This window comes from Meles meles, chromosome 19, assembly GCF_922984935.1.
Source record: "Meles meles chromosome 19, mMelMel3.1 paternal haplotype, whole genome shotgun sequence".
Classification (NCBI taxonomy): domain Eukaryota; kingdom Metazoa; phylum Chordata; class Mammalia; order Carnivora; family Mustelidae; genus Meles; species Meles meles.
The window spans coordinates 13,357,959-13,385,564 of record NC_060084.1 but is presented as its reverse complement, the minus strand read 5'-3'; the positions used below and the strand labels follow the sequence as shown (position 1 = coordinate 13,385,564).

General features: G+C 51.7%; 1 protein-coding gene across 1 annotated transcript in view; it reads right to left on the bottom strand.

Moving 5' to 3' along the window:
- The window catches only part of CALB2 (calbindin 2), a 28,358-nt gene extending 7,483 nt beyond the window's left edge, over positions 1-20,875 (bottom strand). The window contains exons 1-4 of the mRNA XM_045988403.1: positions 20,727-20,875; positions 8,990-9,066; positions 6,405-6,494; positions 3,403-3,483 (exon numbers count right to left, since the gene is read on the bottom strand). Of these exons, the coding sequence (XP_045844359.1) occupies positions 3,403-3,483; positions 6,405-6,494; positions 8,990-9,066; positions 20,727-20,820 (342 nt within the window). The 5' untranslated portion in view covers positions 20,821-20,875. The remainder of the gene's footprint in view (positions 1-3,402; positions 3,484-6,404; positions 6,495-8,989; positions 9,067-20,726) is intronic.
- Between the last annotated feature and the right edge of the window lie 6,731 nt (positions 20,876-27,606).

The window sequence follows — 27,606 nt, the reverse complement described above, 5'->3', positions numbered from 1 at the left end:
TCTCTTTTTGGATCATTTTGTAACTACGGTTATGGTTTTCTTTTTGGGGACAGGGGATGGTTTTCTAAGGTGCTACCCAAGCAACTTCTAGCACTAGGATCTGGTGGATCCGATTTTTGCTGTGGGTTTACAGCATGTTCTTTTACTGCTCAGGAAGCTTCTGAAGGTCTGGGGGGAGGGGCCTGGGCCAAGGGTAAGAATCTTATGGAAGGGTCAGATACGGTCACTGTACTCCCTCCTCCATCCCTTCATCGTGGTGCCCCTGGCATCCACAGCCGAAGGGGAACGGACGTGGTAATGCTGTCAGCGCATTTAGACTGTCCCAAGGCTACTCCCCATCTATGTGGTAAAAAGCATTTCTTTCTCTGTGTTTTTAAGGAAACCACCCCTCTCCCTGATCAATCCAGAGGGCCCCATTTCCCCCAAATCTTCGATCTAAGCTGGTGCCTGAATATATTTCTTCTATTTTCTTTCAAGGTTTCTTCCCTTGACTTTTTCTCTCTTCTCCCTCACCTCCAAAGTGCACACCACACACCAGGGACACCGGGTTTACTAAGACTCAGCAGGTACTAACTATTTTGCCAAATTTGGATCCCCAGCATCCCCTCCCTTCTCTATGCCATGCCTCCCTTTTATTATGTGGAGGGTGAGTTTGCAGATAACCCAGCAAACAAGGCTGTGTAATTCTCATGGGATAGTGGTGACTCAGGGAATTTGGTAGTTTTTTTTTTTTTAGCCTGATTGTTTAAAAAGTTATGAGACCTGAGCAAATCCCAGCAAAAAGTAGACTTATGCCACAGACAACTTGGATAGAAGGTATTTGATCAGGGAAGTGTCTTTTCTCTGGCGAGGAAAATGCTTTGGTTCCATTCAAATATTCCTTTCTGTGCCCAGAAAGCTGCCCTTGAGAAAGAACCAGTAAGAGCAGGTTTCTCAATATGACGTCACCAACCACCTGCATGTACCCAGTGCCTTAGAGTTTAGCTCATCTGAGTCTTGACTGAGAAAATAGGCAGATAGCCCCTAAAAGTTGGGGCTAAAGTTGCCTAAAAGGAGGGTAACCTGGGGGTGCCTGGGTGGCTCAGTCGGTTGAGCCCTGCTCAAGCCCCACATCAGGCTCCTTGCTCAGCAGGAAGCCTACGTCTCCCTCTCCCTCTGCCCCTCCCCCTGCCCTCTCTCTCTGACAAATGAATAAAATCTTGGAAAAAAAAAAAAAGGAGGGTAACCTGAAGGCACCCCAGTCCTCACTCAGAGCAAAGCATCGCTTTGCTTTTTGCTTTTTTTTTTTTTTTTTTTTGGCGGGGTTGGGGGTGGGGCGCGAAGATCCTCGGCTGTTCTGACTTTCCTTCCCTCCTGGCCCCGCCTCCTCCCCAAGCTCTCCCCGTTCACTTCTCTTCCCGCCAGTGCTTTGTGCTCCTCCATCAGTGAGTGGGTCATTCTCTTCCCATTCAAGGAAAAGAGTTCAAGGGACCTGGGCTTTGTGAAATCTCAAAGAAATCCTGAGGCGTCACTAAAATTAGAAATTACAATGTTGTGCTTAGCAGTGGGACGGAGCTCTCTGCCCGCGCTAGCCTTTCAAGGCGGCCCAGGGACCAATTCCTGTTTCCAGCTGATGAAAATGGAACAAGCGGCCAAGCCCAGGGGGGTGGCGCTGCGGGATGGTGGGGTCCCCGGGAAACTCGGGTTAAAGGATGAAGACAGGTAAGAATATGGAATCATATCAACGACACGGAGAGAAACCACTAACGCCTTTGAGAGAGGGGGACACACAGAGAGAAAGGTCTTTTTTGCTTCTCTTTAAGTATTTCCAGCTCCCCTCACCCCCACAGACTATTCATCATCCAATTTTTGGCTGCCTCCCTCCCCATCAGGGAAGGAACCATCAGGCATAAGGCTCCCTTTTCTACAGACAGAAAAATGGACTCTCACAAAAGCAGCACTCTGGCAAGGAGATGCAGACTTTCCACCCCACCAAAAGACAGGCAAGAGAAGGACTAAGAACAGAATCCAGAATGTCAATGACTAGCTTACAGAATCTGGCCATCTTGAAAAGCCTGGAGAAAATCCTTGAAGGCACCATAAAATTAAATCCATATCTGAGGCTTAGGCAAGCTGCCACTTAAAAAATGACTTTTCTGCCCTGAGAATTGGTTCTTTCTAACCAATTTTCTACCCATGTGGGGAACTCCATGCCGTGTGGGTTTCTGGGTTAACTCTCCATTAGTTTTAGGCAGTAAATCACGGAGAGGGGATTACCGGTGTCTGGACATGGATTTAACACGAGGAAAGTCAAGTTGAAGGCCAGTCATTCTCTTAGTAGGCAGTGTGTGTGGGGTATTGGTTAAGTTTCCCTCTGGGGGACACATATCTTGAACAGCTAGGGTGCAGAGTCCAGAAAAATACCAAGAAATAATCATCAGTTTGCCAGGTATCAGGATTAGTCATGTATTTGGTTGAATCATATGGAATTTCCAATTTTTAATAAATCAAAAATGGTCAAATATCAGCGATTTCACCTGGCTGCTTCTATTGGTTCAATATTACTCAAAAAAAATTGAGTTTGGGTGGTCTGCTTCACTCGAGGATTTCAAAGAGTTTCTTTTGCAAAGATCTCTTTTAAGGGGGGGGGGCACTGATGTGTATACCACAGTGAAGAATCAGAACTGGAAGGGGTTTTTCCACTGGGTGGCTCAGTGGGTTAGAGCCTCTGCCTTCAGCTCAGGTCATAATCCCAGAGTCCTGGGATCGAGCCCCAAGTAGGGCTCTCTGCTCAGCGGGGAGCCTGCTTCCCCCTCTCTCTGCCTGCCCCTCTGCCTACTTGTGATCTCTGTCTGTCAAATAAATTAAAAAAAAAAAAAAGAGTCAGTACTGGAAGATGCTGCAAACCGAAATTCCACCTCTCCCCAGGCTTTTCCAGCTTTGGGGTGACACAGAAATCCATGCTCCCCGCTCATGCTCCTTGGAATCCTGACCTCAAGGGACACCAGTGTTATTGAGAACACAGTACGTGAGCTCTGGAAGCCAAAGGACGTGAAACAGGTCTCTTCATTGCAGGATTTCTGAGATACGGCAAGATGCAAATGACTATGGACCAGTTCCCAAAGGGGAGATAAGTGTGTACCCGGCATTTCCCACATTTACTTCTCACCGTGTTCTGCACACTTTGATGTGCACATACCATATGGGGATCTTGCTGAAATGTAGATTCTGAGTCAGTGGGTCAGGGACTCTGCGTTACTCACACCCACTCAGGATGTCAGTGATGCAGATGGCGCTGGTCCAGGGACCACACTCTGAGTCATGGAGCTCTAAAGGGTTTAGCATCGCCCCCCGGGGGACCACTCCCAGGCACTGGGGTGGGCCTGACCTGAACATGGGAGAATGGCAGCGCCTTGGCCTCACCTCCATGAACTCGGTGCTGGAGCCCACGTGCTGCCGAAAGCACAAAAGGAAGTTCTCTTCCGTTGGCAGGATTTGTGCCAGCTGCGGGGGGGCCAGAGAGCAACAGAGAGACACAGAGACGTTACTGGAGGGCCCCGCCAGGGAGCAGAGCCCACTCTGCCAGAGGGCGGTGAATGGCCAGTGGCAAGGCAGCGCGGGAGCAACATTTTGCTCTTTTTGAGGACAGCCCCTCAAAAGGGAAGAAGGATGTTCTGAGGAGTCTGGGTACCCACCACCACAGCTAGAGGGACAGATAGTGGAGCCCCTTTAAAAAATGCAAGTGTCCTGTCTCCCAAAGAATACTTAATAGATGATTCCAGCGGTATAAAATTCTAAAGAAGGCAAACGAATCTGAGATGAGTGGTGGCCTGGGATTTTTTTTTTTTAACCACAATTTATTATTATTTTTAAAAATTTTTAGTAAACATATAATGTATTATTAGCCCCAGGGGTCCAGGTCTGTGAATCGTCAGGCTTACACACTTCACAGCACTCACCATAGCACATACCCTCCCCAATGTTCATAACCCCACCCCCCTCTCCCTCCCCCCCCTCCCCCCAACACAAAACAGTTTGTTTTGTGAGATTAAGAGTCTCTTATGGTTTGTCGCCCTCCTAATCCCATCCTGTTTCATTTATTCTTTTCCTACCCCCTAACTCCCCCACCGTGCCTCTCAAATTCCTCATATGAGGGAGATCATATGATAATTATCTTTCTCTGATTGGCTTATTTCACTAAGTATAATACCCTCTAGTTCCATCCACGCCCTCGCAAATTGGCCTGGGATTTTTAAGGGCGGTAGAAATGCTCTATCTTAATCGCGGTGGTAATTATATGGCTATGCACAACATCTAAGTTCCCAGAACTTGGCCCTCCCAATCAGTGCAGCTTATTGTATATAAATTATACCTCAACAAATCTGATTTTCAGAAAATGCAAAAATACCCTTGTTCAGCCCCTTTGATTTTGCTCCCAGCTCCCAAATCCTGATTGGTCTGAGTCAGGTAAATGTGCTAATTTCCTTGCCAGGGATTGGCTTATGAGCAGGCATGTGACCTAGTTCTGGCCAATGGGATGTGAGGGGAGGTCTGCTAAAAGTACTCCCTGCAAAGCTTTCCTCGCTCCCAGAAGGAGCCAAATGAGAGGGATCCTTTCTGCATCCAGATGTGGGTGCTTGCAGATGCGATGGCTGGAGCAGCAGGCCAGCCTGAAGATGAAGGTGTTTTGGGGGGCAGAGAAGTGCAGAGAAGCAGAGCTGGGGACTTGGCTTCCTTCATCTAGAGCCATTCCTTCTCCTAGCGCTTGTCTCACTAGGAGGCTCTCATGGTTTAAGCCAGGAGTAGGTAAACAATGGCCCCTGAGCCAAGTCTGGCCCAATGCCTGTTTCTATAAATGAACTTGTCTTGGAACATGGCCATGCCCATTCATTTACATACTGTCTATGGCTGCTTTTCTGCCACAGTGGCAGAGTTGGAAGAATTGTGACAGAAATGATATGGCCTAAAAATCCTAAAACATGTACCATAATCTGGATCTTTCCAGAAAAAAGTCTGGTGACCCCCGGTTTAAGCCCACTTGAGTCAGGATTTTCTGAGACTTGCAGCTTAGACATCTATGCTCTTGGTGCCCTTCCCAAATCCCCCTTAGCTAGGCTGGTGGGCCAACCCTCATGCCGTGATGAACACCTGCTAATGGCTCAGAGCTGCTGCCTGCATCAGAGCTGCCCTCCAACAAACCACCACTGCTTCAGGCACCCACCTCCACCTCCCCGACCTGGAGGGGGCAGCCTGTATCCAAGGACCGACTGAACGGGGGGGGGGGGGGGGGTACAAAGGACCACCCCATCCCTTGCCCCACGAGGAGACCACCTCTGGAGCAATCCTCATTCCAGAGCTCCCTGTGAGATCAGGTCAAGACCCAGCTCCATCGGACACCACGTCCTTCCTTACCTCCTTCCTTTGCCTTTTCCTGCTGCACGCTTCCCTTCTTTCGAGAGTTCTCTCTCAATGAATCCTATCCACTTGAGTCCTTTCTCAGTCTTCGCTTCCGGGGCACTGACCTAAGGCAGCATCCCACCCAACCCACCCTGGGAGGAGCTATGTCCTCTTTCCTGCGCTGCCATCATTTTTCCTGAGCCTTAGACCACACATTATGAACTGATGGCTGGCGGCACGCGCACGCGTATGTATAGGAATGTATGTATGGATATGTGTGGATACGTAAGTTGTTTAATTAGACAAGGAAGCCATTAAACTTAGGTGACCTTAATGCCTTAGGAGCCTATGTGAACAAACCCAAATGGAAACCAGTCACAACAGCCCAGGAGGGGTTCCCAAATAATACAACCACTTAAGCGACAGCCAATCAGATACCTTCCTTGCTCTGTTCCCACCTCTTCTCTATAAGAGTCCTTCCCTGGTACTGTTGGGGGAGTGTTTCTGATCGCTTGTGGTTTGGCACTGCCCCATTTGAATCAATTTTTGCTCAAATACACTCTTAAAATTTTTAATATGCCTCAATTTGTTTTAGCAATATGTATTTATGCAAATGTATGTGTGTATATATAATATATAAATGATATGTGTTATATATGTAAATTATGTGTTTTAAAATTAATTAAGTAATTAAAACTATTGCCTTGGGATGCCTTTTGGCGGGCATGAACTCTCCTGTTCTCCAGTGGTCCTGCTCCTTCCTCTCTCAAGCTGGGCTCCTCACCCATTCGCAGTAGCTGCTGGGACCGTGAGAGCATGAAAGGTCTCCCTCCCTGTCTTCTTTCCTTGTGAGGCTCAGAAAAAGTCCTGCCTGTCCTCGTTGATCAGCCTAAGTGCCGGAGGTGGGGTGGGGGCTTCCAGACCACCTTCCCCTCTTTTAGAAGCTTAGAAGGACACTTGTGCTTGGCAGAGTGGAGGTGACGGGAACCCCCCTCCCCCATAGCTCTTAGCCAGGATGTAGGACTCACCTCTGCCATCTCGATTTTGCCGTCGGAGTTCTTGTCATACTTCTGCATGAACTCCTTCATCTTCTCCCCAAAGTTGTCACTCTTTGACATCTGGGGAAAAACAGAGGGGGCTGACTGTGCTGCCAGGCCCCACGGGAACCACAGATCTCTCACCTGCTTGGTGTGGCAGTGGCACGGAACATTCTACGCCCCAGATCTGCAGGCCTGGAACCGGGCCTGGCCGACGCTCTGACTGGTCAGGGCCCCACTCATCTCCTTCCCGAGATCCCTCCAAGTCCAAGCGATCTCTCCTCTGAGGCTCGGTCACATGGGGACACACACCCCTGTCCCGTGTAATTCATGCAATCAAACACGCCCCTCTGCCTTTGAGACAGGATTAAACCATAGCTTTGTCAGAAGGGCGAGGACTTATTCCCATCACTCAGATGCGAGAACTGAGGCCCCAACATTTTACCAAGGCAGCTTCTCATACAAGCCAACTTATTCCAGGAGGAAACTAGCACTACCCCAGAGCAAGGTAAATCATGCATTTTCTTCTCTCAGGTCTAAAGGGAATTCATGGTATTTTTCACTCTGATTTTAAGCCAGGAGGAAGGTGAGGAGAAAGTCTTCATATAGCTGAGGGGTAATTTCAATCATCTGTGAGATTATTGTGACTACTCCAAAGCCAGAGAACTTCAAAAGCTCCTTTGGCCCATCACTGCCCACCGTAAATCTAAGGTTCTCTGAAATTCTCCAATCTTAGCCTGTTTTGGGTGTGGCTGAATAGTTCCGTGTATGAACACGGTCTTCCTTAACCCTCACCGATGGGCAGTCTACTTGCGCAGCTGATGGCGTCTCTTGCCTTCTCTGATGACTTCTGGGGGGGTTGGGTGCTTCCTCGGATCAGGCCCTGGAGAATTCTACGCGTTCTTCAGGTTAGAGTCTGTTCTTTCTACCTGGGAAGTGGTTTCAATTTGCCTGGATTTATTCATCAATATTTCCTGCCTTATATGTTCAAGTGTGCACGGAATGCTCCTAGGCCTGGATCCCAGATGGGGTGAGCTGATTTAGTTTTCACAGAAGCCCCGGTGGGGTGAGTTGTCTGTCCATCCTACACACCAGTGCAGGCTGGGGTGCCGTGTCTTCTCCCGAGGTCACCAGCTGGTGTAGCTAGAATTGGAACTTGTGGCTCCCGCTTCCAAGGCTACTATTCCTTCTGCCCTGTAACAGCTGCTCTGAACACGAGTCGCGGAGGCTGTCAGTTGAGATGTTGTTGACAGACTTGAGATTCACCCCTGAAGCCATCTGAGGAGGGGAGTGACTAAGATTTCAGACTAGAAGCACTGATCCCAGAATCAGTTTTGATGCCTGGGATTTCTGGGATGCAGGCTTCATTATCCTAGTAATGAGGGGTGATGGGGGAACAGTTGATAAACCCATGAATCACTGCCGTCGCCTAAGCCCATGGCTGGACCTCCTTCTGGCTGGGGCGCTCTGCCGGGCTCTGGACCAGGAGCTCACTGGTGGATTTGCTGCTCGTCTCCCAGACTGCCCCATGGAGACTTGCTAAGAGGCAGGGGATCGGCCAACAGACACGTAGCAGGAGAGAGTGGGGAGACCCCCAAGGGACCAGCGGGAGCTGGGGGAGGTGACGGGTCTGACTGTGTATATCTGAGAACCAGACGCGGGGATCGTAATAAACTAGGTCCAATTACCTCAGCTTTTCGGTATTTCAGACAGTCCTCCCAAGGCTTTCACGAATTTAATAGTGTAAGCTTGTGACTACAGGCCCCACAGTGACCCTGCCGTGAAGGGGTGGGACGTGATTTGGAGTCGCTACAGGCAGGCTTAGAAAGGCGGACTGACACCTCCATGAACGAGGCCAGGCCGTACTCTCTGGTTCAGATGCTGGTTTGGAGCAACCAAGTTTCCCTCTAGGTCCTTGCTGAGGATTCCAGACTCTGTTGGTCTAGAACAGTGGTTCTCGATGGGGATTATTCTGTGTCTCCCACATGGGACCCTTGGTAATTTCTCGAGACATTTTTGATTGCTACACCTGGAAGGGGATGCTTCTGGTATCTCATGGGGAGAGCCAGCGACGGTGCTATATATCCTACAATCACAGGACAGCCCCCCCTCCACCTCCCCACGACAAAGAATTATCCAGCGCTGTCCATAGAGCTGAGGCTGAGAAACTCTGGTCTCGAACAAAGACACTTGAAACTCCTGAGGCATCCAATCGAGTCATGACCCCCCTGAGAATCTTAGACAGGCTCTGGACTATTCCTTAGGAAAATAAAAGTGTTTTGTACACATATACACAGACACAAACTTTGCAGTTTTGGGGGGTTCAGTAACCCTGGTATCCATTCACGAGCACCCCTCAATCCCAGACACCCAAAGGTATTGCAGGAAGGTTCTCTTTTTAAGGGATTATTCCAATTTTTAAAAAATTCTTACAAATGAAAGAAAAACTTGGAAGGTCAAGACCAGAGATGTCAGGATGGCTTAGGATATACAGAATTTGGGACAGACAATGCTGACCTAAGCCACGATCAGGTTGATAGAAAAAACCAAACAGTTTGACAGAGTACTGGGCTTACCATGCCAGAGCCTTTTCTTGCTTTCTCCAGCTCTTGGAAAAAGTTTTCTAGCTCTTTACCTTCAATATACCCATTTCCTGTGAAGAAAGCAAAGAAAAAGAAAAAGCAGTTGACCTCAGAGCTGAATAGTAAGACTGAGGGGGTGGGGGAAGTCAGGGGCTTCAGGGAGAACTTCTCCTTGGTTAACAAGCAGGTGTGTCTGGGTTGGCCTCCGACCACCGTACAGCTTGAGGGACGTGGGTCCTGCCCTCAGGGTGTTTCCAACTGTACAGCTGCAAGATCACTAACCGCGGGCCTTTGGGGTATACATTCAGTAGACGGAGAACACTGGGAGGGACCAGGATCCGGGCCAAGCTGGTAGAAGTGGGCGGAGCCGGAACTGGCTGCAGCTGACTGGGTGAGCCCAGGAGAATCTAACGGGGACACAAGGTCATCAGCATCCCAGCTAGTCAGCAAGTGGCAGACCCTGGTCACAGGGTCGAGACCGAATTTGGGTCTCTGGAATGGGAGGGTATACTGAGTTGAAGAGTGTCCCCCGTGCCCCCAAATCCATGTCCATGGAGAACATCAGAATGTAACCTCACTTGGAAATAGGGTAATTAGTGAAGCTGAAGCCATAGTAGATTAGGTAGGCCCTAATCCAATGACCTGTGTCCTTATAAGAAGGCCATGTGGAGACACAGAGAGACACACAGGGAAGAAGACTGTGTAAGACAGAGACAACACTGGAGTGATGTATCTCCAAGCTAAAGAATGCCATGGGTTGCCCGCAACCACTAGAAGCTGGAAGAGAGACACGGAAGGATTGTCCCCAAGAGCCTCCAGAAGGAAGCAGTTCTGTCGACGCCTTACTTCTGGATTTCCAGCCCCAGAACAGGAAGAGAAAAAAACCTCTGTTTGTTTAAGCCACCCGGTCTGTGGGACTCTGTTGCAGCAGCTCTGGGAAACTAACACAGAAGGGAAGAGTGGGGCACCCGAGAGCATCAGTCACCAGGATTATGAGGAGGGGAGGCAACCCACTGCACGGCCATGAAGAGAGGAGGCCCTCTGGTCTGTGAGCACCTGGGAAAACCCTGTTCTGCTCGCTCACTGCCTGTAGGACTTTGGGAAAGTTATTTAACCCATATCAGCTGCAAAATGAGTTATGACACTTAAATGGGATTTTGTATGTACCAAGCCACCCATTATGAGTGCACCGCAAATGTGACTGTTGTTCCAGTTCAACGGCCAGAACCTGTGTGGAAGATGGAATGAATCAGGGCAAAAACTGCAATGATCAGGACTGGGCCCCAAGGTCAGTGCCTGACTTTGAAGATCACATTAAGTGGTGAGAGGCCCTTTAGGTTCTCAAGTCTTAAACCAAGATGGCCTAGAGACTGGGTAAGCTGAGCCCATGGCCAAGGTCACTAGTCCCTGCTGTGATTGAGAGCAGGCATTTGTGGGTTGGAAATCAGACAGGCCGAAGGTAGTGCTTCCCCACACTCCCCCAAACTGGAATCTCCTGGGATCTTCTTTTTTTTTTTTTTTTAAAGATTTTATTTATTTATTTGACAGACATCACAAGCAAGTAGAGAGGCAGGCAGGGAGAGAGAGGGGGAAGCAGGCTCGCCACTGAGCAGACAGCCTGATACAGGGCTCGATCCCAGGCCCTGAGCTGAAGGCAGAGGCTTTAACCCACTGAGCCACCCAGGCGCCCCTCTCCTGGGATCTTTAAGAAAAAAACATATGGGTGTCTGGCTCCCACCCTCAGACGTGCTGGTTTGGGGTGTGAACTAAGTAAGCATCGGGTTTTTTTTTGTTTTTTTTTTTAAAGCTCCCCAGATGATTTCCATGAGCATCAAGTTTGGAAACCACGGGCCCAAAGTCAAGTTTCAAATCTGATCTAAAACAATTGAGCAAGGTTCCTATAGAGAATCGCCAACTGGTAGCTTTCTTCAAGGGCAAATGGAATTACAAGTGAAACAGAAACAATAAAAAAGGAGTATTTATCCTGGCCCTTGGGGGTGGGATGGGGTTGCGGTGGCGGTTGGGGTTCTCCCCACCCTCTGCCCCCTGGCATCCCCTGAGAATTTAGATTCCCAATTAATAGCCACAGAGGCGCCCCCTAGTGGAGAAGATGCCACAATAGACATGGCATGGACAGGATCCCCTGAGAGAAATGATGTATTTTTGTCAGCAGGGAAAAGATGTGATTGTATTTAGGGGGTGGGGGAAGGGGACTCGAGCTCCCTTTTCCCCCCTGGCATAGAATGGTCATCGTCTTGCGACAGTTGGAATTTCATGAGCGTGCCTCTAATGGCCTGTGAGGCCAGCGGGAGAGGGGGCGTGAGCGGAAGGGCCAAGGGCTTTCTAGGCAAAAGGCCGTCTAGTTGATGATGGCTCGGAGTTGAAGGAACAAGTGCTTTTTCTCTGCCTCGACACTCCCTGCAATGATCCGGAAGGATGGGTTTCAGCTCTGACCAGGATCTCACCCCACCCTCAGAGCTGGCCCTGCTCTGCCACTTCCCCGCCAGCTCCCGCACCTGCTGTAGAAGGGGGTAGCGGCCGGTTACCCACACTCCTTGCAGAGGCACCCACACCCACTTCTTCTCCTGCTGCTATTACTCACTGTTTCGCTCTGGGATGTCACCTCTCCGGACCTGTTTCCTCACCTATAAAACAGGGATAATGACGGTGCCTGCCTCCTGCGGTTGGCAGTGAAGACTCCACGGGGGTAAAAACACATGGAAAGTGCTGGCCCACAGCGAGCCTCCAAAATGCCAGTGGTCATCACCACCACGGGGAGTGTTTCTGCCCAGGCCTGGGGACAGCTTGCCCTTGGGCTGCTTGCTTCCAGCCAGGAAGAGTTGGGGTGCAGATGGAGGCCAAGCAGGTGAGGCCCGCACTGAGCCACGTCCCACTGAGCAACATGAACGGGAAAGAAGAAACGTAGAAGAGTACAGGCCTGTGGGACCCACCTTTCCCTTGCGGTTTCTCTGAAACTTACTAAGAATAAATGCCCTTGTGTTTATTCCTGTTCTAGAAAGGTTTTAAGATGGTTTAATAACCTCCAGAACCTGACAATCAGCCTGTGCCTTGCCCAGCAGGAGACATGGATACTTGTGAACATCAGGAATGGCTCATGGATACGCTTTTAATTTTTCAAAGCACATTCGCTTCTCTCTTTGCTTCAGGAGATAATCTGAAGCCTCACTATGTGTGAAGCCCTGTGTAGGTTGTCATGGGGGGTATATGACACAGCACAAGGCCGAGCTCCCATCTTCCAAGTTGTCATAATCCATTCAGACACATAGGATGCTAACAGGGCCGAGTAGAATCCTCTTCTTCGGACAAAGAAACTTGAGGCACAGAGACGGTAAGCAATCTGTTCAGGGACACACAGCAAGGCGGCACCAGAATTGGAGTATCCTAGTTGCTGATCTAGGTTTCATCCATTCATTCATTCATTCAACATTTCTTGAGCATTCACTTTGTGCCTGCTGTATGCTAGACCTCAGGGGTATAAAAGTGAGCTAGACGGGGTCTGCCAGGATGGGTCTTATGTTCTAACTGGGTGGGGATGGGTCAGGGCAGACAAACAGCAAGGAAAAGGAAAGAGGATGTAGTAGAACTGCGAGGGACTGCCAGGGCTACTTGACAGGGTGGGCGGGGAAAGCTTCTCTGAGAAACCCCAGCTACCAGAAGAGGAGGAGAAAGGGAAGACTAACAGTGGAGGCCGGGGGAGGAGCCAGGACCCAGCGACGGTAGAACGAGGTCCCCTCCCCGAGCCCACCTTGCACAGCCCTAGCAGCAGGAGGGCCCCAGAGGCTGGTAAGCCCCTCACACCCTACTAGGAATCCCACCACCACTTCCTCTCCGTGCCCCCAACAAAGAGACAAAAGGTGGCTTAATTCAACAAACCCATACTGTTGGAAGTAACAATAGTTCAACTAACCCATACTGTTGGAAGTAACAATAGTTCAACTTTGTGCCTGGTGCCCGGCGGTGGGGGGGTGGGGGGATTGGGGGATTTGGGGGGCTATAGACAGGTCCTCCATGTGGGCTTACTCCCCAGAGCGGTTCATGGTCCAGTGGGGCAAAGCAGCCAAACAAGAATTGTCAGGATCTACCAGCTGAACGCAGAGGGAGAGGGGCGGAGACTGGATAGGGAGGCAGGGGCTGTGGGGCCCAGAAGAGGGCATCCTCCATCATTGGAGGGAAAGGCCTTTGCTACTTGGTCTCTCTCAGGGCAAATCCCATCCATCCCCCAGGAGGCAGCTGCTATCCTGGTCTCGTCTGGATGGGGGGTAGGCCCGGTTGACCTACATCCTTCCAGAGCAGACTTCAGCACCAGACGAATGGATTACTTTTTCTCTGACCCCGGTATCAGGGCGTGGGGTGACTGGCCACCGAGCTAATCTCATGTGCACGGGTATTGATAAGAATGCGGTTACCATGGCAACCACCACTCCTTCGCTTCCTATCAAACCGCATCCTGAGAATAATATTAGGAAGAGGGGGCTGGGTGGGAGTCAGAGACCCTGCATCTTTCCTTACTGTACTCTGGCTACCATTCTTCGTCACCACCGTGCCTCAGTTTCCCCCAGTCGAAATTGAAACAACATTTCTTGGGGGCGCCCGGGGTGGCTCAGTTGAGTGTCTGATTTTGGCTCAGGTCGGGATCTCAGGGTCCTCGGATGGAGCCCTTTGTCCGGCTACTTCTTCCCGCTCAGTGTGGAGTCTCCTTATCCCTCTCCCTCTGCTCCTCCCCTCCCACTCGAGCCTGCACGCATGCACCACCCCCCAGATAAACAAACATACAAACAAAAGTCCTAAAAAAAAATAAAGTGAGACACCACTTCTTTACTATTAAGCTGATCACAGACACCCGGAAAGCCTTGACTAAAGGATGCTTTGCCCCCGTTGGAAAGAGGCCCCCTTGTTTCTCACTGAGATTCACGTGTACAGATTTTCTAAGAGTTGAACAGGGAAGAGAGTAAGAGGTATAATTCTGCTACCAGCTCCGTGACTGCCCGTGTGACATCGAGCGAGTCAATCTCACTGAGCCTCCATTTCTTGATCCCTAAAATGGGTATAACTGTTTATGCCCTTTCTGCTTTATAGAGCTGCTGTGGGAGCCACACAAGGCGTTATTGTGAAAGCAAATCCGGAAAATGTAAAATCTCACATGAATGGATGAAAAGCATCATTTCTAACCTCTGTCCTCTGAACCAGTCCATGGCTGTCAACTCTTCAGCTCAGAGTAGCGAGTACTGGTTTTCAGCCAAGCTGTCTAATAGAGTCACCTGGGGGGACACCTGGGTGGCTCAGTGCGTTAAGCCTCAGGTCATAGTCTCAGGGTCCTGGGATCAGAGCCCCACATCGGGCTCTCTGCTCAGCAGGGAGCCTGCTTTCCCCTCTCTCTCTGCCTGCCTGTGATCTCTCTCTGTCAAATAAAAAAATAAAATAGGGGGTGCCTGGGTGGCTCAGTGGGTTAAAAAATAAAATAAAATAAAATAAAAATTAGAGTCACCTGGGAGGCTTTTAAAACACCATTGCCTGGGTCCCGCCCCTGGAGGTTCAGATTTAATTGATGGGGGTGGGGACTTCTTGTGAGCCTGTTTTCAGAAGCTCTCTTGGTGATTCCAGCGTGCAGTCAGAATTAAGGACCGATTTATGGTGAGTCTCAAGTGTTAAGGTGTGCAAGAATTACCTGGGGATCTTGTTAAAGTGCAGAGTCTAATTCAGCAGGTCTGGAGGGTAAGGGCTTGCTGTTCCTAGTGGGGCATCAGAATTACCTGGGAGCTTGTTACAAGTGCAGAATCCCAGACCTTCCCCAAGAACTCCTGAGGCAGAAGTGCTGGGAAATGCCAAAATCTGTGTTTTCACAAGGCCTCCTACGCTTCAAGTTTGAGAACTAGGGGCCTGGACGCAGTAGCGCTCACCAGTCCGTGTCTCCCCGTGATGCACAGGTTAGAGAAATCCAGGACAGCGATTGCCAAATTCCAGACGTCCTCATTAAGGAATGTTCCTGAGACCCAGCCACCTGGTTGTCTGTCCGGAGTTCAGATTTATGGAAAGGCAAAGAGCCCTCTGCCCACCCAAGCCTGAGCACCCTTCGGGACCGTCAAACCCCACCCCCTGGGGCAAGAAATTTGCGTCCTCAGATTCTGCCCTGATATTAACATTATTTTCTGGGGTGTGCATCATTTATAAGGGGCGTCCCCTTCCCCACCCCATCTGGTTTCCAGGGCTCGGCCAGGTAAGCAGGTGAGGACGCTGGAGAGGGGGAGTTTGAGGAGGGAAGGAGAAGATATGAGTCACAGCCAACAGCCTCTTCATCCCCGGGGATCTCTGCCCACACCTGCATTTGTCCTGGCTACTCTCCTGGTCTTTCACATATGCGCGCGTGCACACACACACACAAACACACACACACACACACACACTCCTGCACACTCTTTTCCCAGGGGCTTCCAGGGGTGAGAAAACACAGTTTTCAGACATGACTTTCAGTCTGTGTTTCTGGGCCGAGCTGCTTCTCGAACAGTGATTCTGGAGCTGGGCTGGGTCCTCTGAGTATGGGGACATCTGGCAGCCGAACGCTGGGCTGGATCCCAGGCTTGGGGGAGGCCAGAAGAGAGCCAAGGAGGAGTGGGGGAGGGCCAGGCGAGGCCAGAGGCCCCAGATGGGTCTGGCTGGGCCAAGGAGGGCATGGCCTGCCACAGGCCGGGAGAGCTGCCAGGAGAGGCCCTGTTTTCCAGGAGCCTCGTGCTCGTTCTAGTAATTCGGGCTCCCCAGGTGTTGGAAGAGATTTCCCCGAAGGGTCTTCTCAGCCCTGGAAACCTCCCTCAGGGGTTCAGCCAGGACAGCCACTGAAGTCCGGAGGGGGATAAGCTGGGCGAGCGGGCAGGGACGCAGGCTCCCTGGGCTGGCAGCTTGAGCCCGCCGCGGGCTCAACCTGCCTTGTTTGTGAAAACTCGTCCCAGGGCTGCCTCCCCGGGGAGCCTCAGCTCCTCACAGATACAGCACCTCCCTGGCTGGTGTAATCACCCTCAAGGGCAGCTGCGGGGACCCAGGGCGTCCCCAGAGGCCACCAGTGCAGGGCGACCCAGCACGCTGCAGACACACCACAGCAAAGGGCCCTGTTAGCAAAGCATTTGGGGGTTTAGGGGTGAAAGTGGAGTGGGGGCTGATTCCTAAGGCTTACCCCGGGTGGGCCAGGAGGCCACCCCCAAAGAACCCCACGTCCTGCCATCACAACCCCCAAGCCCGTCCTTTGCTGTCCCTGATGAGACCCACAGACCCCCTAGAGATTGGCAGACAGGGTTAAAAGACAGCTCCCGCCTCGGATCCCCGCGCCAGACCCCTTGGACTCTCTTGTGCCAAGAAGCGATCGTTTTTAGGAGTCCTGGGATCACCCTAGGAATGGCGCAGCGATACTGCATTGTACATGTTACAGTGTTTGCCTAAACACTTAATATATACCAAGTCTTCTGTAACCCTGTTTGGGCAAGTCTTTTTTATGGTTCCAAAAGCCTTCACTTAGTATCCCAGTGCAAGCGGCCCCGACCTCTCCCCACCTTGGAGAGGCCCTGGGGCTTCGCTCTCCTCGCCTCTCCCTGCAGCCACAGCACGGACTAAGCCGTGAGGCTCCACCAGGCCTGCCTGGGTGCTCAGGCCTCCAGGTGCTCACGGTGCCTGGATCTGAGGGGACACTTCTGTTATTACCATCGGGTGTGGGAGGACATAGGAGGGAAGACAGGGCAGGGCCTTCCTCTCACTAATTTTCAAAGGCCTCGAGGCCCCCATGGGTAGCAAACAAGGCTCACTCCCTGTAAGAGGCTTTGACCCCCCCCCCCCCCCAACACCAGGGCCACCTGGAGGCAGGCAGATGCGCTGAGGCATCTGGGCAGATTCCCACACCTGGAGATACAGATCTTCTTGCATCTTTACTGTTTTGCGGATTCACCCCAGACACATAAGCTCTTAGAAAATTTGCAAACACGCCGGAAATTAACTTAGTTAAAGCAAATGCCTTCTAATTTTTACCTCAGCTGCGCTGTGGAGAGAACCACCATTTTCCATTCCCTATAACGTGTGGCATTCTCTCGAATATCTTCCAGCATTTGAGCTTCGTGAATAGTGAAAATGGGCTCATATGGTAATAGTGTCCTGCTACCATTAAAAAAACCAAACACCTTAGTAGTCCATCTTGGACATTTTCCCATGTCAGTGGAAAAGCTCCCCCTCCCTCTGCTTGGTTGCATAATATTCCCCTGTAGAGATGGGTACAATTCATTTTTCTGCTCCCTGGTGAAGGGCATTTCCATTAAAATTTTCAGCATTCCCAAGAACTCGGTAATAGATGCCCTTGTTTGTCTAACTTTTAGTACACGTCACGGTAGAGCTATGTCAGAGAGATTCCGGGGCTGAGTTGCAGTCCCTGTTTGGATCCAGGTGTCTGCTGGCCTCTGGGAGAGAGCCCATCCTGTCCCTGTGATTTCGTGTGGCTTCGAAAGGCTATGGTATTTTTCCCTGTTGAGCCACACCTTGGGTCTCCGTGGAAATTCCTACTGGTCATCCGTGGAACCGGAGCCTGATGACCCATCTGATCGGAACCACACAGACAGGCCAGTGTGGGCTCCGAGCTGGGCCTCGCACGGCTGCTTAGATAGTGCAGAGTAAGGACATTCTGGAGAAAGAGGTGACCGGGCAGCATGGGACGGGGCTCAGACATGGAGGGCCCCGTGAGGCTTACCCCGGGTAAGCCTCCGAGCATGGAGGCGGCATGTGCGGCAGAGCGTGGGCTTGGCTGCGGTCTTCCCTACCTCTGCCTCGGGGAGATGACATCTGAATTTTCCCAACTGCATGGCTGCAGCTGACCTTGGAGGGAGAGTCCAGGGATGGAACCAGGCACGAGGAGACAGGATCCCTGGGTGCCCCCCATCCTCCCACTTTGCTGTGTGGTCTTGTGAAAAGAACTTTGCCTCTCTGAGTCCCAGTTTTTCTCTCTCCAAACACCTACTCCTTCCTTTCTCCATGAGACTGATGCGGATTTTGAAAAGAATCTCTTAGGGCAGCGTCACCAGGATGACCTTCCTCCTGGTTAGTAACAGGCTGAGTTAGGGTCAGAGCCCCCCGCCCCAGCTCCCCTTCTCTTTGGCATCCAGCTTCTCCTAAGTTTGCCTCGTCTTTGTTTCCTAGAGGGTCTGGAAAGAATGGGGCAGTGGCTCCCTCCCCCGGGGGGCTCCAGGGTCCTGGTGGGCTGCAAACGGGAGTCCTCCCAGAGCTCTTTAAGTTAGTAAGAGGTAGGGGGACTCTGTATCAGGGAGCAAGTCCAAAGTATACACAGAAGCCAGACTGAGTAAGGGGAAGGCCCAGATAGGGCAGGGAGTGCCTCAGGGGAGAGGGGTGGCCTCCCCAGAAGTCTTTGGGTGTGCGGGAGGGGTTAGGTAGGGAAGGTATGGAGCAAGGCTGTCCACAGCCTCTTTCTGGATCTTTCTGTGGAACTCCAATCTGGCTGTATCCTCCTTTTCCTAAATCACCTCTGCGCCATCTCTGGCACTGTAAACCCCTTTGTTTTCTCTCTCTGTTAGGTCTGGGGCTCCTCCTTGGGACCTCTCTGAGGCAGTAGCCAGAGAGGGCAATGGGGTGTCTGGTAGGCAAGAATCAAGAAGCAAGCATTGAGCTCCCCTTTGCCATGGGAGCAGGAGGGAACCAGAGTCACAGTGTGGCTTTGGGGGGTGTGTGTCGAACTCTTGCGTCTAGTGTAGCTTAGCTGTGCTCCAGCCCACACCAGGACCCCTTTCCGAGATTAAAGAAACAGCTCATTGCCTCTGAGGCAGGGGGTGGTAGAAGGTTTTTGGTGGGCAAGTGGGAAGGTGGTTTCCAGCGTCACAGAAAAATCCCTCTTGCAACCCAAATGCATGTTCCCAGGGAATAAACCCTGGCCGGGAAGGAGCCCCACGACTCCCTTGCTAAGCCTGTGAGAACCCGCCCCGCATGCCCCCGTCCTCACCTGCGCCAGGAGCACCTCGCCTGCCCAGCAGCCTCACAGGGACTCCAGGAGGTGTGACTGTGTTTGGAACAGTATGAAGTCTCAGATAGATGTAAGGATTTGCATGATTATTGAATGTGCTATTGGTTGTCCCCATGAGGACAGGGGGAAAGTAGGAACCATGGAGTCCTCTGTTTGTTATAGCTGACTCATCTGGCAGGAGGCCGGTGGTATAACCTTGGCCACTGGTAACTTTCCTTGAATCCTGCAAGTCTCTGGTGCAGATAAACTGGCAGAAGCATCCTCGGGGAATGTGCACGTCATCTGGAATGCTAAGAGGCTGCACCCTACAGCCCTTTTCACCTAGGCAGTCTTATGGCTCAAGCTGGGGATCGGAAGTACCAACCCTCCTTAGCCCCATTTTACAGATTTAACAGCCTACCCGCCTCCTTCGGTAATTCACAGGCAGATCACCATCCCAACCCGGGGATTACCTGCCCGGTCCTCTGCCTGGCTCCCAACCCAGCTTTCTCAGGTGGCTCCCAGGGAAAAAACTTGACTCATTAACTTTGCTGGACATTAACCCTTGCCTCTCCAAACACCCTGGGCAGAGGGCTTCTGTTTAGCCACCTGCATGCCCTGCAGAGATGAGGAAAGGAGGAGGGAGGAATTAAGTGAGCCATCTCTGGTCCTCCCTCTGGTTCCCAACACCCCTCACTGTCAATCCCAGGCTAAAACCCTGATGCCACCACCCTGCCAGTGGTCCCAGATGCCTGAACATTTGGGATGCCCATCCTGGCCAGGCCCTGAGAAGGGAATCAGGTCACTTAGTTTTTTTTGGAAGAGTGGAGAAAACGTCTCTAGCAAGATCAGAGGCTCCTAAAGGGGTGGGGGGGGGGTCTCCCTTTATGCCTGAATCAGACCATCATAGACTCTTAGAATGCCAGCCCAGGGAGACATCTCCTAAGGTCATTCATTCTGGCCCTTGATTTTGGGGGGAGTCAGTGTCTCAGTAGGCATTTAAGATTGTGCTTCCCTCCACCCAGTGATGTCACCTAAAGCAGCCAGGACTATCACCATGAGGGAATATGTCAGGTTGTTCCCCCAACCCTGCCCCCACCACACCCACTGCTGCTGTGCACGGACCCATTTGCCCAGGGAGGATGGGAAATGGGCAAAGGAAGCCCAAGGGGTGTTCAGGGCCCCCAGGTCACTCTCGACTCCTGCTCCCAGCCAGTTCGTCTGGGGGAGGCCCAGGCTTTCCCTTTAGTATCCCCCAGCTGGTCCCAACCTCCAGGACAGAGGGTGGGGGCAGGCTAAGCTGGCATTAAACAAAAGGAGAACCCTAAGAAAGAAGCGAGTGGGCTTGAGACCTGTGGCTGCAGCAGCTGAAGGCAGGCCATTGCCTCGAAGAGAAAGGCGGGGATGATAAGATGGCAGGGGGAATCTCGGGGAGCCTTGCCCGCCCGGGGCCTCCTCTCCGGGGAAGCTCCAACTTGCCCAGAATGAGGCTGCAAAAGCTGGCGGGCTCTCCGCCGTCTATGTCGGAGAAGAAAAGTTGCTGACAGTTGTCACCTGAGCAGCCTGGGCATCTCCCAAACTCCAGACCCCGACCTCAGCAGGCTTTGGGGCCCAAACACCACCCCCCTCCCCGCCCCCGGGACGAACGTACACCTGCCCGCTTCAGCGCCGTCCCCTTCCCCTCCACCGCAGGTTCCCTGGGGGCCAACGGGCCCAGAAGTTGAGAGATCTACTGACCGTCTGCGTCAAAGTGCTTCCAGATTTCCAGGAACTGGGATGCCGTCAGCTCGGCCAGGTGCAGGTAGGGAGGCTGCTGCTGCGGGCTAGCCATGGCGAGCTGCTGGGAGACCTCAGGCGCACAGCGTTGTCCCTGCGCCCGGCTCCGCTCCCGCACTCGGCCAGGTCCTGCGCGCCACGCTGCCTTTATATATGGTCCGGAGGCTGCGTCCGCGCCTGACCACCGGCAGGGGGCGCGCACGCTCAGAGAATCGGCCCGGGGCTCGGTGGGGCGGCGGCGCGGGACTTGGCCGGGAGCGCGGGGTAGGGGCCAGGGGCGCGCAGCTGGGCACTGAGACCCCTGGAAGCAGAGGCCCCCAGGTGCGGAGGCTGGGGAGAGGCTGCTCTTGCCTCTCTCTGACCTTCTTGAGTACAGTCGTCCGGTATTGTTACTAGCACGGAGCAGTAGTAATAGCAGTAGTAACAGCAGCGACTCGAGTAGTAATAATACTATGAGCTTGACAGGCGGTAGCACTTCACCTCGCAGCTCCCTAGGTCTCTCTCAGGGCTCCTCTCGTCCGGCCCTTCCACGGTAGCAAGAACAGGGACCGCTTTTCTGAGGAGGGGACTTGAGACTTCACATGAGGAACTGACTTGCCCAGCAAAGAGGGGCCGAGCTAGAATTTGAACCCAGCTCTTTCCCATGCTCTCATGGCCCCTCAGTACAGCCCATGCTTGGGGGAGAAGCCAAGAGTTCTCAAGGCTTTGTTGGGGCGGGGTGGCTGGAAATCAGGGACACCCAGGGAGGATCCAGATGGAATGGAGGAGGGGCTTCCACGGTCCCCTTGGGTGGTGGTTGTCGCCCTCCCCTGCCTGACTGTGTCCCTCAGCGCACTGGTTACCCACCTGTCCCTGGACAGGCTCTGAGGGCTTTTAGACAGTTGTTCAAGGAGTGTCTCCCCTACTGGGGCTTAACCCCATCCACCTAAGGACATCATGGGAACCTGCCTCCGCCAGTGGGCAGAAAACATCCATTGCTGACCTTGGAATGTTCCATGCTGGTCTCAGAGAAAACAGAAGTAGCTGCTGAGGGCACAGTTCTGAGGACAGCTGACCGGACTCCCCAAGCTGGGCACTGGGCTCCCTCCCCATTCTCTCCAGGAGCCTGAGGCCTGGAGGCTTCGGCTGGCTGTGGGGCTGACTGTGGATACCCGTTACCCCTGGAGCAGGCCTCCTTTCTCCCCTCTCCTGCTGGCTTACTGAGAAATGAATTGATGCTCATTAACACGTGCTAATGAGTGTTAGCTGAACTGCCTTCCAAAGGGAGAGAGAAAGGGAAGGAGGTAAGTGAGAATCAAAAGAAGGTTGCTGGGGCAGAGGAGCCGGCAGGAGACAGAGGGGGAAGGTTGTCCCTTGGAGGCAGAGGCTTTAACCCACTGAGCCACCCAGGTGCCCCAAGGTTGTCCTTTGGAGGGAGGGACAGCCTAGAGCGAGACTCAGAGGGGCAGTACAGAGCGAATGCTCCAAAACCTCTTGATTTTGCAAATGTGTTTAGAGTCTCTTGCAGGAACACATGAAGGGAGAGAAGGAGTCCTAAAAAGCCAGAGGCCCAAATGTATTCCCCCCCTCCTTGTGCCAGAGGAGAGTCCGGGGCCTGGGAAATTCACCAAAGCTGCCGGGTTTCTCTTGTACTGCCTCTGGGAAGGCAGAATGGCTCAGGAGTTGGGGGTGGACACTCTGGAATCAGGTCTGAATTCCAGAATAAGCTGTGTGACCTTGGGCAAATTACATAACCTCTCTGTGTCTCAAATGTTCTCTTCTGCAAAATGGGAACGTGGGTATTTACCTTTTAGGATTGCTCTGAGGTTTCAGTGAATTGATGTTCCCACTGCCCTTCATGGATCCAGAGATCAGCAGTGATTAGCTTGGCAAGAGATTCCTTGGCCAGCATCCCTCCCCGGGGTAACCATGGCTCCCAAAGGGGCCAATCCCAGAGGGAGGCCAAGGGGAAGTCTAAGCACAAGGTCTTCACCACAGTGCTGCAGAGTCCCACAGGGTGCAGGCTCAACACCTTCCAGCTCTGTCCTTTGGGCTCCTCTGTCTCGCCCTCTGGCTCCTCCCCTGGTCCAGATTGGTGGGGCCAGTGAGCTCATCCCTGGTTCTCTAAGGAGCAAAGCCAGTACTTCCTTGCTGCTTTGGTTTTCCTGGTGAAGAAGAGAGAATAGAGCTCATGCTTCCTACTTTCTGGAGGCTGAGATGGGTGTTGGGTACGTTGCGGGGTTTCAGGGGGGGGATGTTGGCTTGCCTGGGGACGTTCTGGGTATGATGGCAGCGTGGCCACTGTGACCACCAACTCTGCCTTGGGACAGCCAGGCATCATTCATGTTAGATGCGTGATTGGAGTCTTTCTGGGAGGCCCGTCCCTGGGCCCATCTCAGACACAGAGGGCTGCAAAGCCCAAGCAAGTCCCTTTGTCCCCAAGCCAAGCACTGCAGAAACAGTTGTGTTGAGGAGTTACAAGCTCTGCTCAGGGGTCAGAAAACTGCAGGTTCAAAACCTACTTAGTATTTGTGAGGCCGTGAGCAAGCTCTTTGACCCTTGGAAAAAAATAGAGGTTAAAAAAAGTCATATTGGGCACACAAAGTCAGAGTAGGCACCAAAAATATTGTAGTCAAGGAGTTAGCTAGCAAGAATCCTGGCAGTGGTGTTTGCTTAACCGAAACGTAGTTATTATATGAACACAGGATATTAGAAGGAATTTTTCTGGTTATTCTGAAAAGGGGCCAAGTACACCACTTGTAGAGCTCTTGCAGAAGCCAGGTACCTCCTGTCTGCAGGACTTCTGAAGCCTGACCTTCACTTCAACCCAGGCCATGGGCTGTACCGAGAGAAGGCTTTGTGTGTGTGTGTGGGGGGGGGTATAGGGAGGGAGCCTCAGTCTTTGGGGAGTGCAGCCTTTGTGGGTGCTATGAAGCCACGTTTTGTTGGGGGGTCTCCAGAAGACCTTTCCAGATCAGAGGGAGTGCCTACAGTGGGACGGGGTTGGGGGGCTGTGACCAGCCCAGCCTGTCCTGCAGCAGAATTCTGGAGTCTTGGTCCCCTGTGGAGACGGAAGTGGTGCTGTTTCAGACTTAGAGTCATCTGAAGGCCCACATTGTCCTGTCCAGTGCCTGGAAGGATGGCACCCCATCCCTGCTCCGAGCAGCCTTTGGAGGTCGCTGTGCCTCCCAAGAAAGGTACATGTTGTTGAAGGGCATAGCAGAAGCCAGACCTGCTTCAATACCAGCCTTTGGTATTGAAGGAAGTCAGGGTAGAGCTGAAAACTGATCTAGGAAAACCTTTGTTCCACTCTGCTAGACCCTGACTCCCCGGAGCCCAGCAGCTCCTCCAGCCCACGGGGAGCAGGTAGGTGAGAAGAGCTCCTCTTCTCCCTCTCCTCCTGGGGAGCAGCTGTCCCAGAGCCAGGCCCCCTCCATCCCCTGCATCATGCTTAGCCCAGGAGGGAGCCAAGGTCCTTGTTTGGCTGCAGTGGGGGGAATGGAAAGCTTTGCATCGGAGGAAAGACTGGGGTTTCGGTTAGAATGGACCAAGTTTAAATAACTAAACATGAAGAGAAAACCGTGGACTCAGAAGATTGCTAAGGGATGGGAAAGAGATTCAAGGAGTGTGTTTGAAAGCAGTGATGACGCTTGTCTCTCCATGAATGGAGACTCTTATAATTCCCTTAGATGGCTGAGGTTTTGCTACCCTCCCAGGAGCTCCCTCTCTCATTTATAACATTAAGAAGGATGACGACCATAAGCATTCTTTAAATGCTTTGATAGAGGGCTTTGGTATGTATGTTTGGTTTGGCCTTACAACTAGCCTATCGGATAGGCAATGCCCATTTTAAAAGATAAGGATACCAAAGCTCAGAGAGATTAATACCCAACCCAGACCCAGCAGGGGTGGGATTCCGGGAACACTCTGGCTGCTGCACTTTCCAGTTTTCAGGGTATATGCAGTTCTTGGGGACCAGGTGCCAGGCCCCCACATTCCCCCAAGTGTGTGTATGCAATATGCTTCCTAGATCCTGGCCACAGGTTGCTTTCCTGTGGCCGGGAGTGAGGTCATGTCCACTGTTTCCAGGACGCCCATGAGTTCAAGTGCTGGCTGGCTCCCCCCCTTCCCCAGAAGGGGAAAATTGGGTACCTCTTTCCTTTTTGCTCCCCCAGCTCACCAGCTGCACCCCAGGTGCTGCAATACAATGTCAAGGATCGGCAAGGAGGCTTGCCCCACTCGCCCTCTGCCTCAGAGCCTTGAGTCGCTTTCCGAAGGGAGGGGGAGGGCCTGCAGACAGTGAGGTGGTGAGAGGCTGGAGAACAGATGACAACTTTGCAGCCAGCACCCACTGGGCCCAGATAATTGGCAGGGCTCCTCAGAGCACCTGGTGTTAGTTTGGAGCACATCAAAGAGAAAACCAGAAGCCCGATCCGGTTCCTCCCTCTGCCTGGAACTATTTCTTCCAGATATTGCTTCCTTGGTCTTTATAATGGTCAGGCCTAGCGGCCCGGGTGCCAGAAAGCTGGCTTTACTTCCCGGGAAGGAGGATAAAAGGGACGCAGGAGCCCAGCAGTTTCCATGGAAACGGATCAGGTGGAGGAGAATAGAATCCAGAGGAACCCAGAGGTAGGAGCAGGACTTTTGAGTAAACTCCGTCTGAAGCCTGAGAATCTATGGACAAAACAGTTGCCTCTGAGGAAGGGATTTGGGTCACTGGGATAGCAACAGGTTGTGGAATAAGAAAAGCCGGAGGGGGGCTGGTGAGTGACACTCACCCCCAACAGGCAGGGCACGGTGGCTGAGAGTTCAGGCTCCAGAATCCCATAGGTCCCTTTCAGGTTATGCTTTTGCTGCTAATCAGCAGTTCTGGCAGGTGATGGCTGTGTGAGCCTGGACAAGGTATCTACCCTCTCTGAGCTTTCATTTTCTCATTGGTGAGATGAGGACAATTCTAGTAACTTCCTTGTACGACTTTTGTGAGGGTTAAACATGGTAACTCATGTAAAGGGTGATGTAGGGCCTGGAACGTCATAAGCACTCAAATATTGTTACAGGTGGGAAAACCGATGGCAGTTGATAGGTCTAATTCAATCAGTGTAGCCCATCCCCCTGAACAACGTGACCAGTTCAGGGATAGGCAATGAGAAAGATTGTTTCTCAGAATGTGAAGGAGCTACAGAAAGGGCTCCCTCTCCACTTGCAGACGTTCTGTTATGAAGCTGTGAGGTCTGGAATTGCTGCAGCCATCTTGACACCATGAGTGAAGAATCTAAAGTGGCCTAAGTTGAGGAAGGGCACAGGATGGAGACTGATGATGAAGCCCACGTTGCAGAAGGTGGGTCAGAGAGACTGTAAGAAATTGGGTTGATATGATGTTGGGGTCCTGGAGCAATGGTCAAGAATGAATTCTTGAGACATTTTTGGTGCAAAAAAGTGGTTTTATTATAGCATGGGGACAGGACCCGTGGGCAGGAAGGGCTGCCCTGGGATTGTGAGGAGTGGCTGATTGTATGCTTTTTAGCTAGTGGGGATTAGAGATGGTGTAAGTCTTGCTTCTGGGAAGATAAGATTCATGAGACCATTCAGATGTATTATCAGTGGGCCATGTGTTTGAAGGATGATTGCTAGCATATATCTTGTGGGGAGTAGAGATAAGGGAAGTTTCCGAAGGGATTTTTATTTATTTATTTTCATTTTATAAAATTTTTTAGAGAGGGAGAAGAAGAGAGAGAATCTCAAGCAGACACCCCACTGAGTGTGGATAATATGGGGCCTGATCTCAGACTCTGAGATCATGACCTGAGCTGAAATGAAGAGTCGGTCGCCTAATGGACTGAGCCTCCCAGGTGTCCCCCCAAAGGGATTTTTGAAAAAGACTTACGGGATCTCGGAGGTCAGGCTAATGTCAAGGTAAGTTTGCTTTTCTCATGCAAAGTATTAACATTAAGGCAGTTGAGTTCCTCAAGTGAGGTCACTCTGCTTGTCTCAGGTACTTGGGCTGCAAGTTGTAAGGAAATTTTATTTTTTTACATTTCTTTGGTCTTTGACATCATTTGAACTGTTGGATCAAGCCGAGCCTGAAGTACCTTTGGACTTTCTGTTGTGTGACTCAACATACACCTATTAGTGTTTAAGCCCGTTTAATTTGGATTTTGTTTCATTTGCAACGCAAAAGTTCTCAGTCTTGACCCAAGAAGAGGGCAGTTGTTCTAAAGGAAGCAGGAATTGGGAAACCTTTTGGAAACAGGGCTTCTGTCTTTTCTGTTTTCTTAGGGTACCAGGACTCCCTTTCATAGATTCTGCCTCCATCTGGATCCTTCCTCCATTTTCTGCTCTCACACAGCAGGGACCCTCACACCTTGCCTTTTCCTTCCTACCGAGAGCCACACAGCGTCAGTGTGTTCTCAAGAATTATAGCTTCCATTTCTCCCCACAGCTTCGGCCTCTCTGTTTCCCTGTTCCAAATTCTGAAGGAAGAATGTGATTGGTCCAGGTCGTCTTCTTGTGTCGGGCCATTCAGATCTTAGGTTGCTGTTACGCTGGGCATGGCCCCCACCCCCTGATCCAGTCAGCCGTGGATCAGGGAGCAAGGGCAGTGCAAGGCGATCATAGTCTCTGTCTCAACTACTCAGCTCTGCCTTTTTAGCATGAAAGCAGCCACAGAAAATATGAACAAACAAATGAACATCACTCTGTTTCAATAAAACTTTATTTACAAAAACATGTGCTGAGCTGGATGTGGCCTATGGGCCATAGTTCACTGACCTCTGATCTAGTGGAAAGAGTTCTGGACTCTCTCTAACCTCTCCAAGTCTCAGTTTCTTCTATGAAACAGGGACCATAATAGCACCCATGTAGA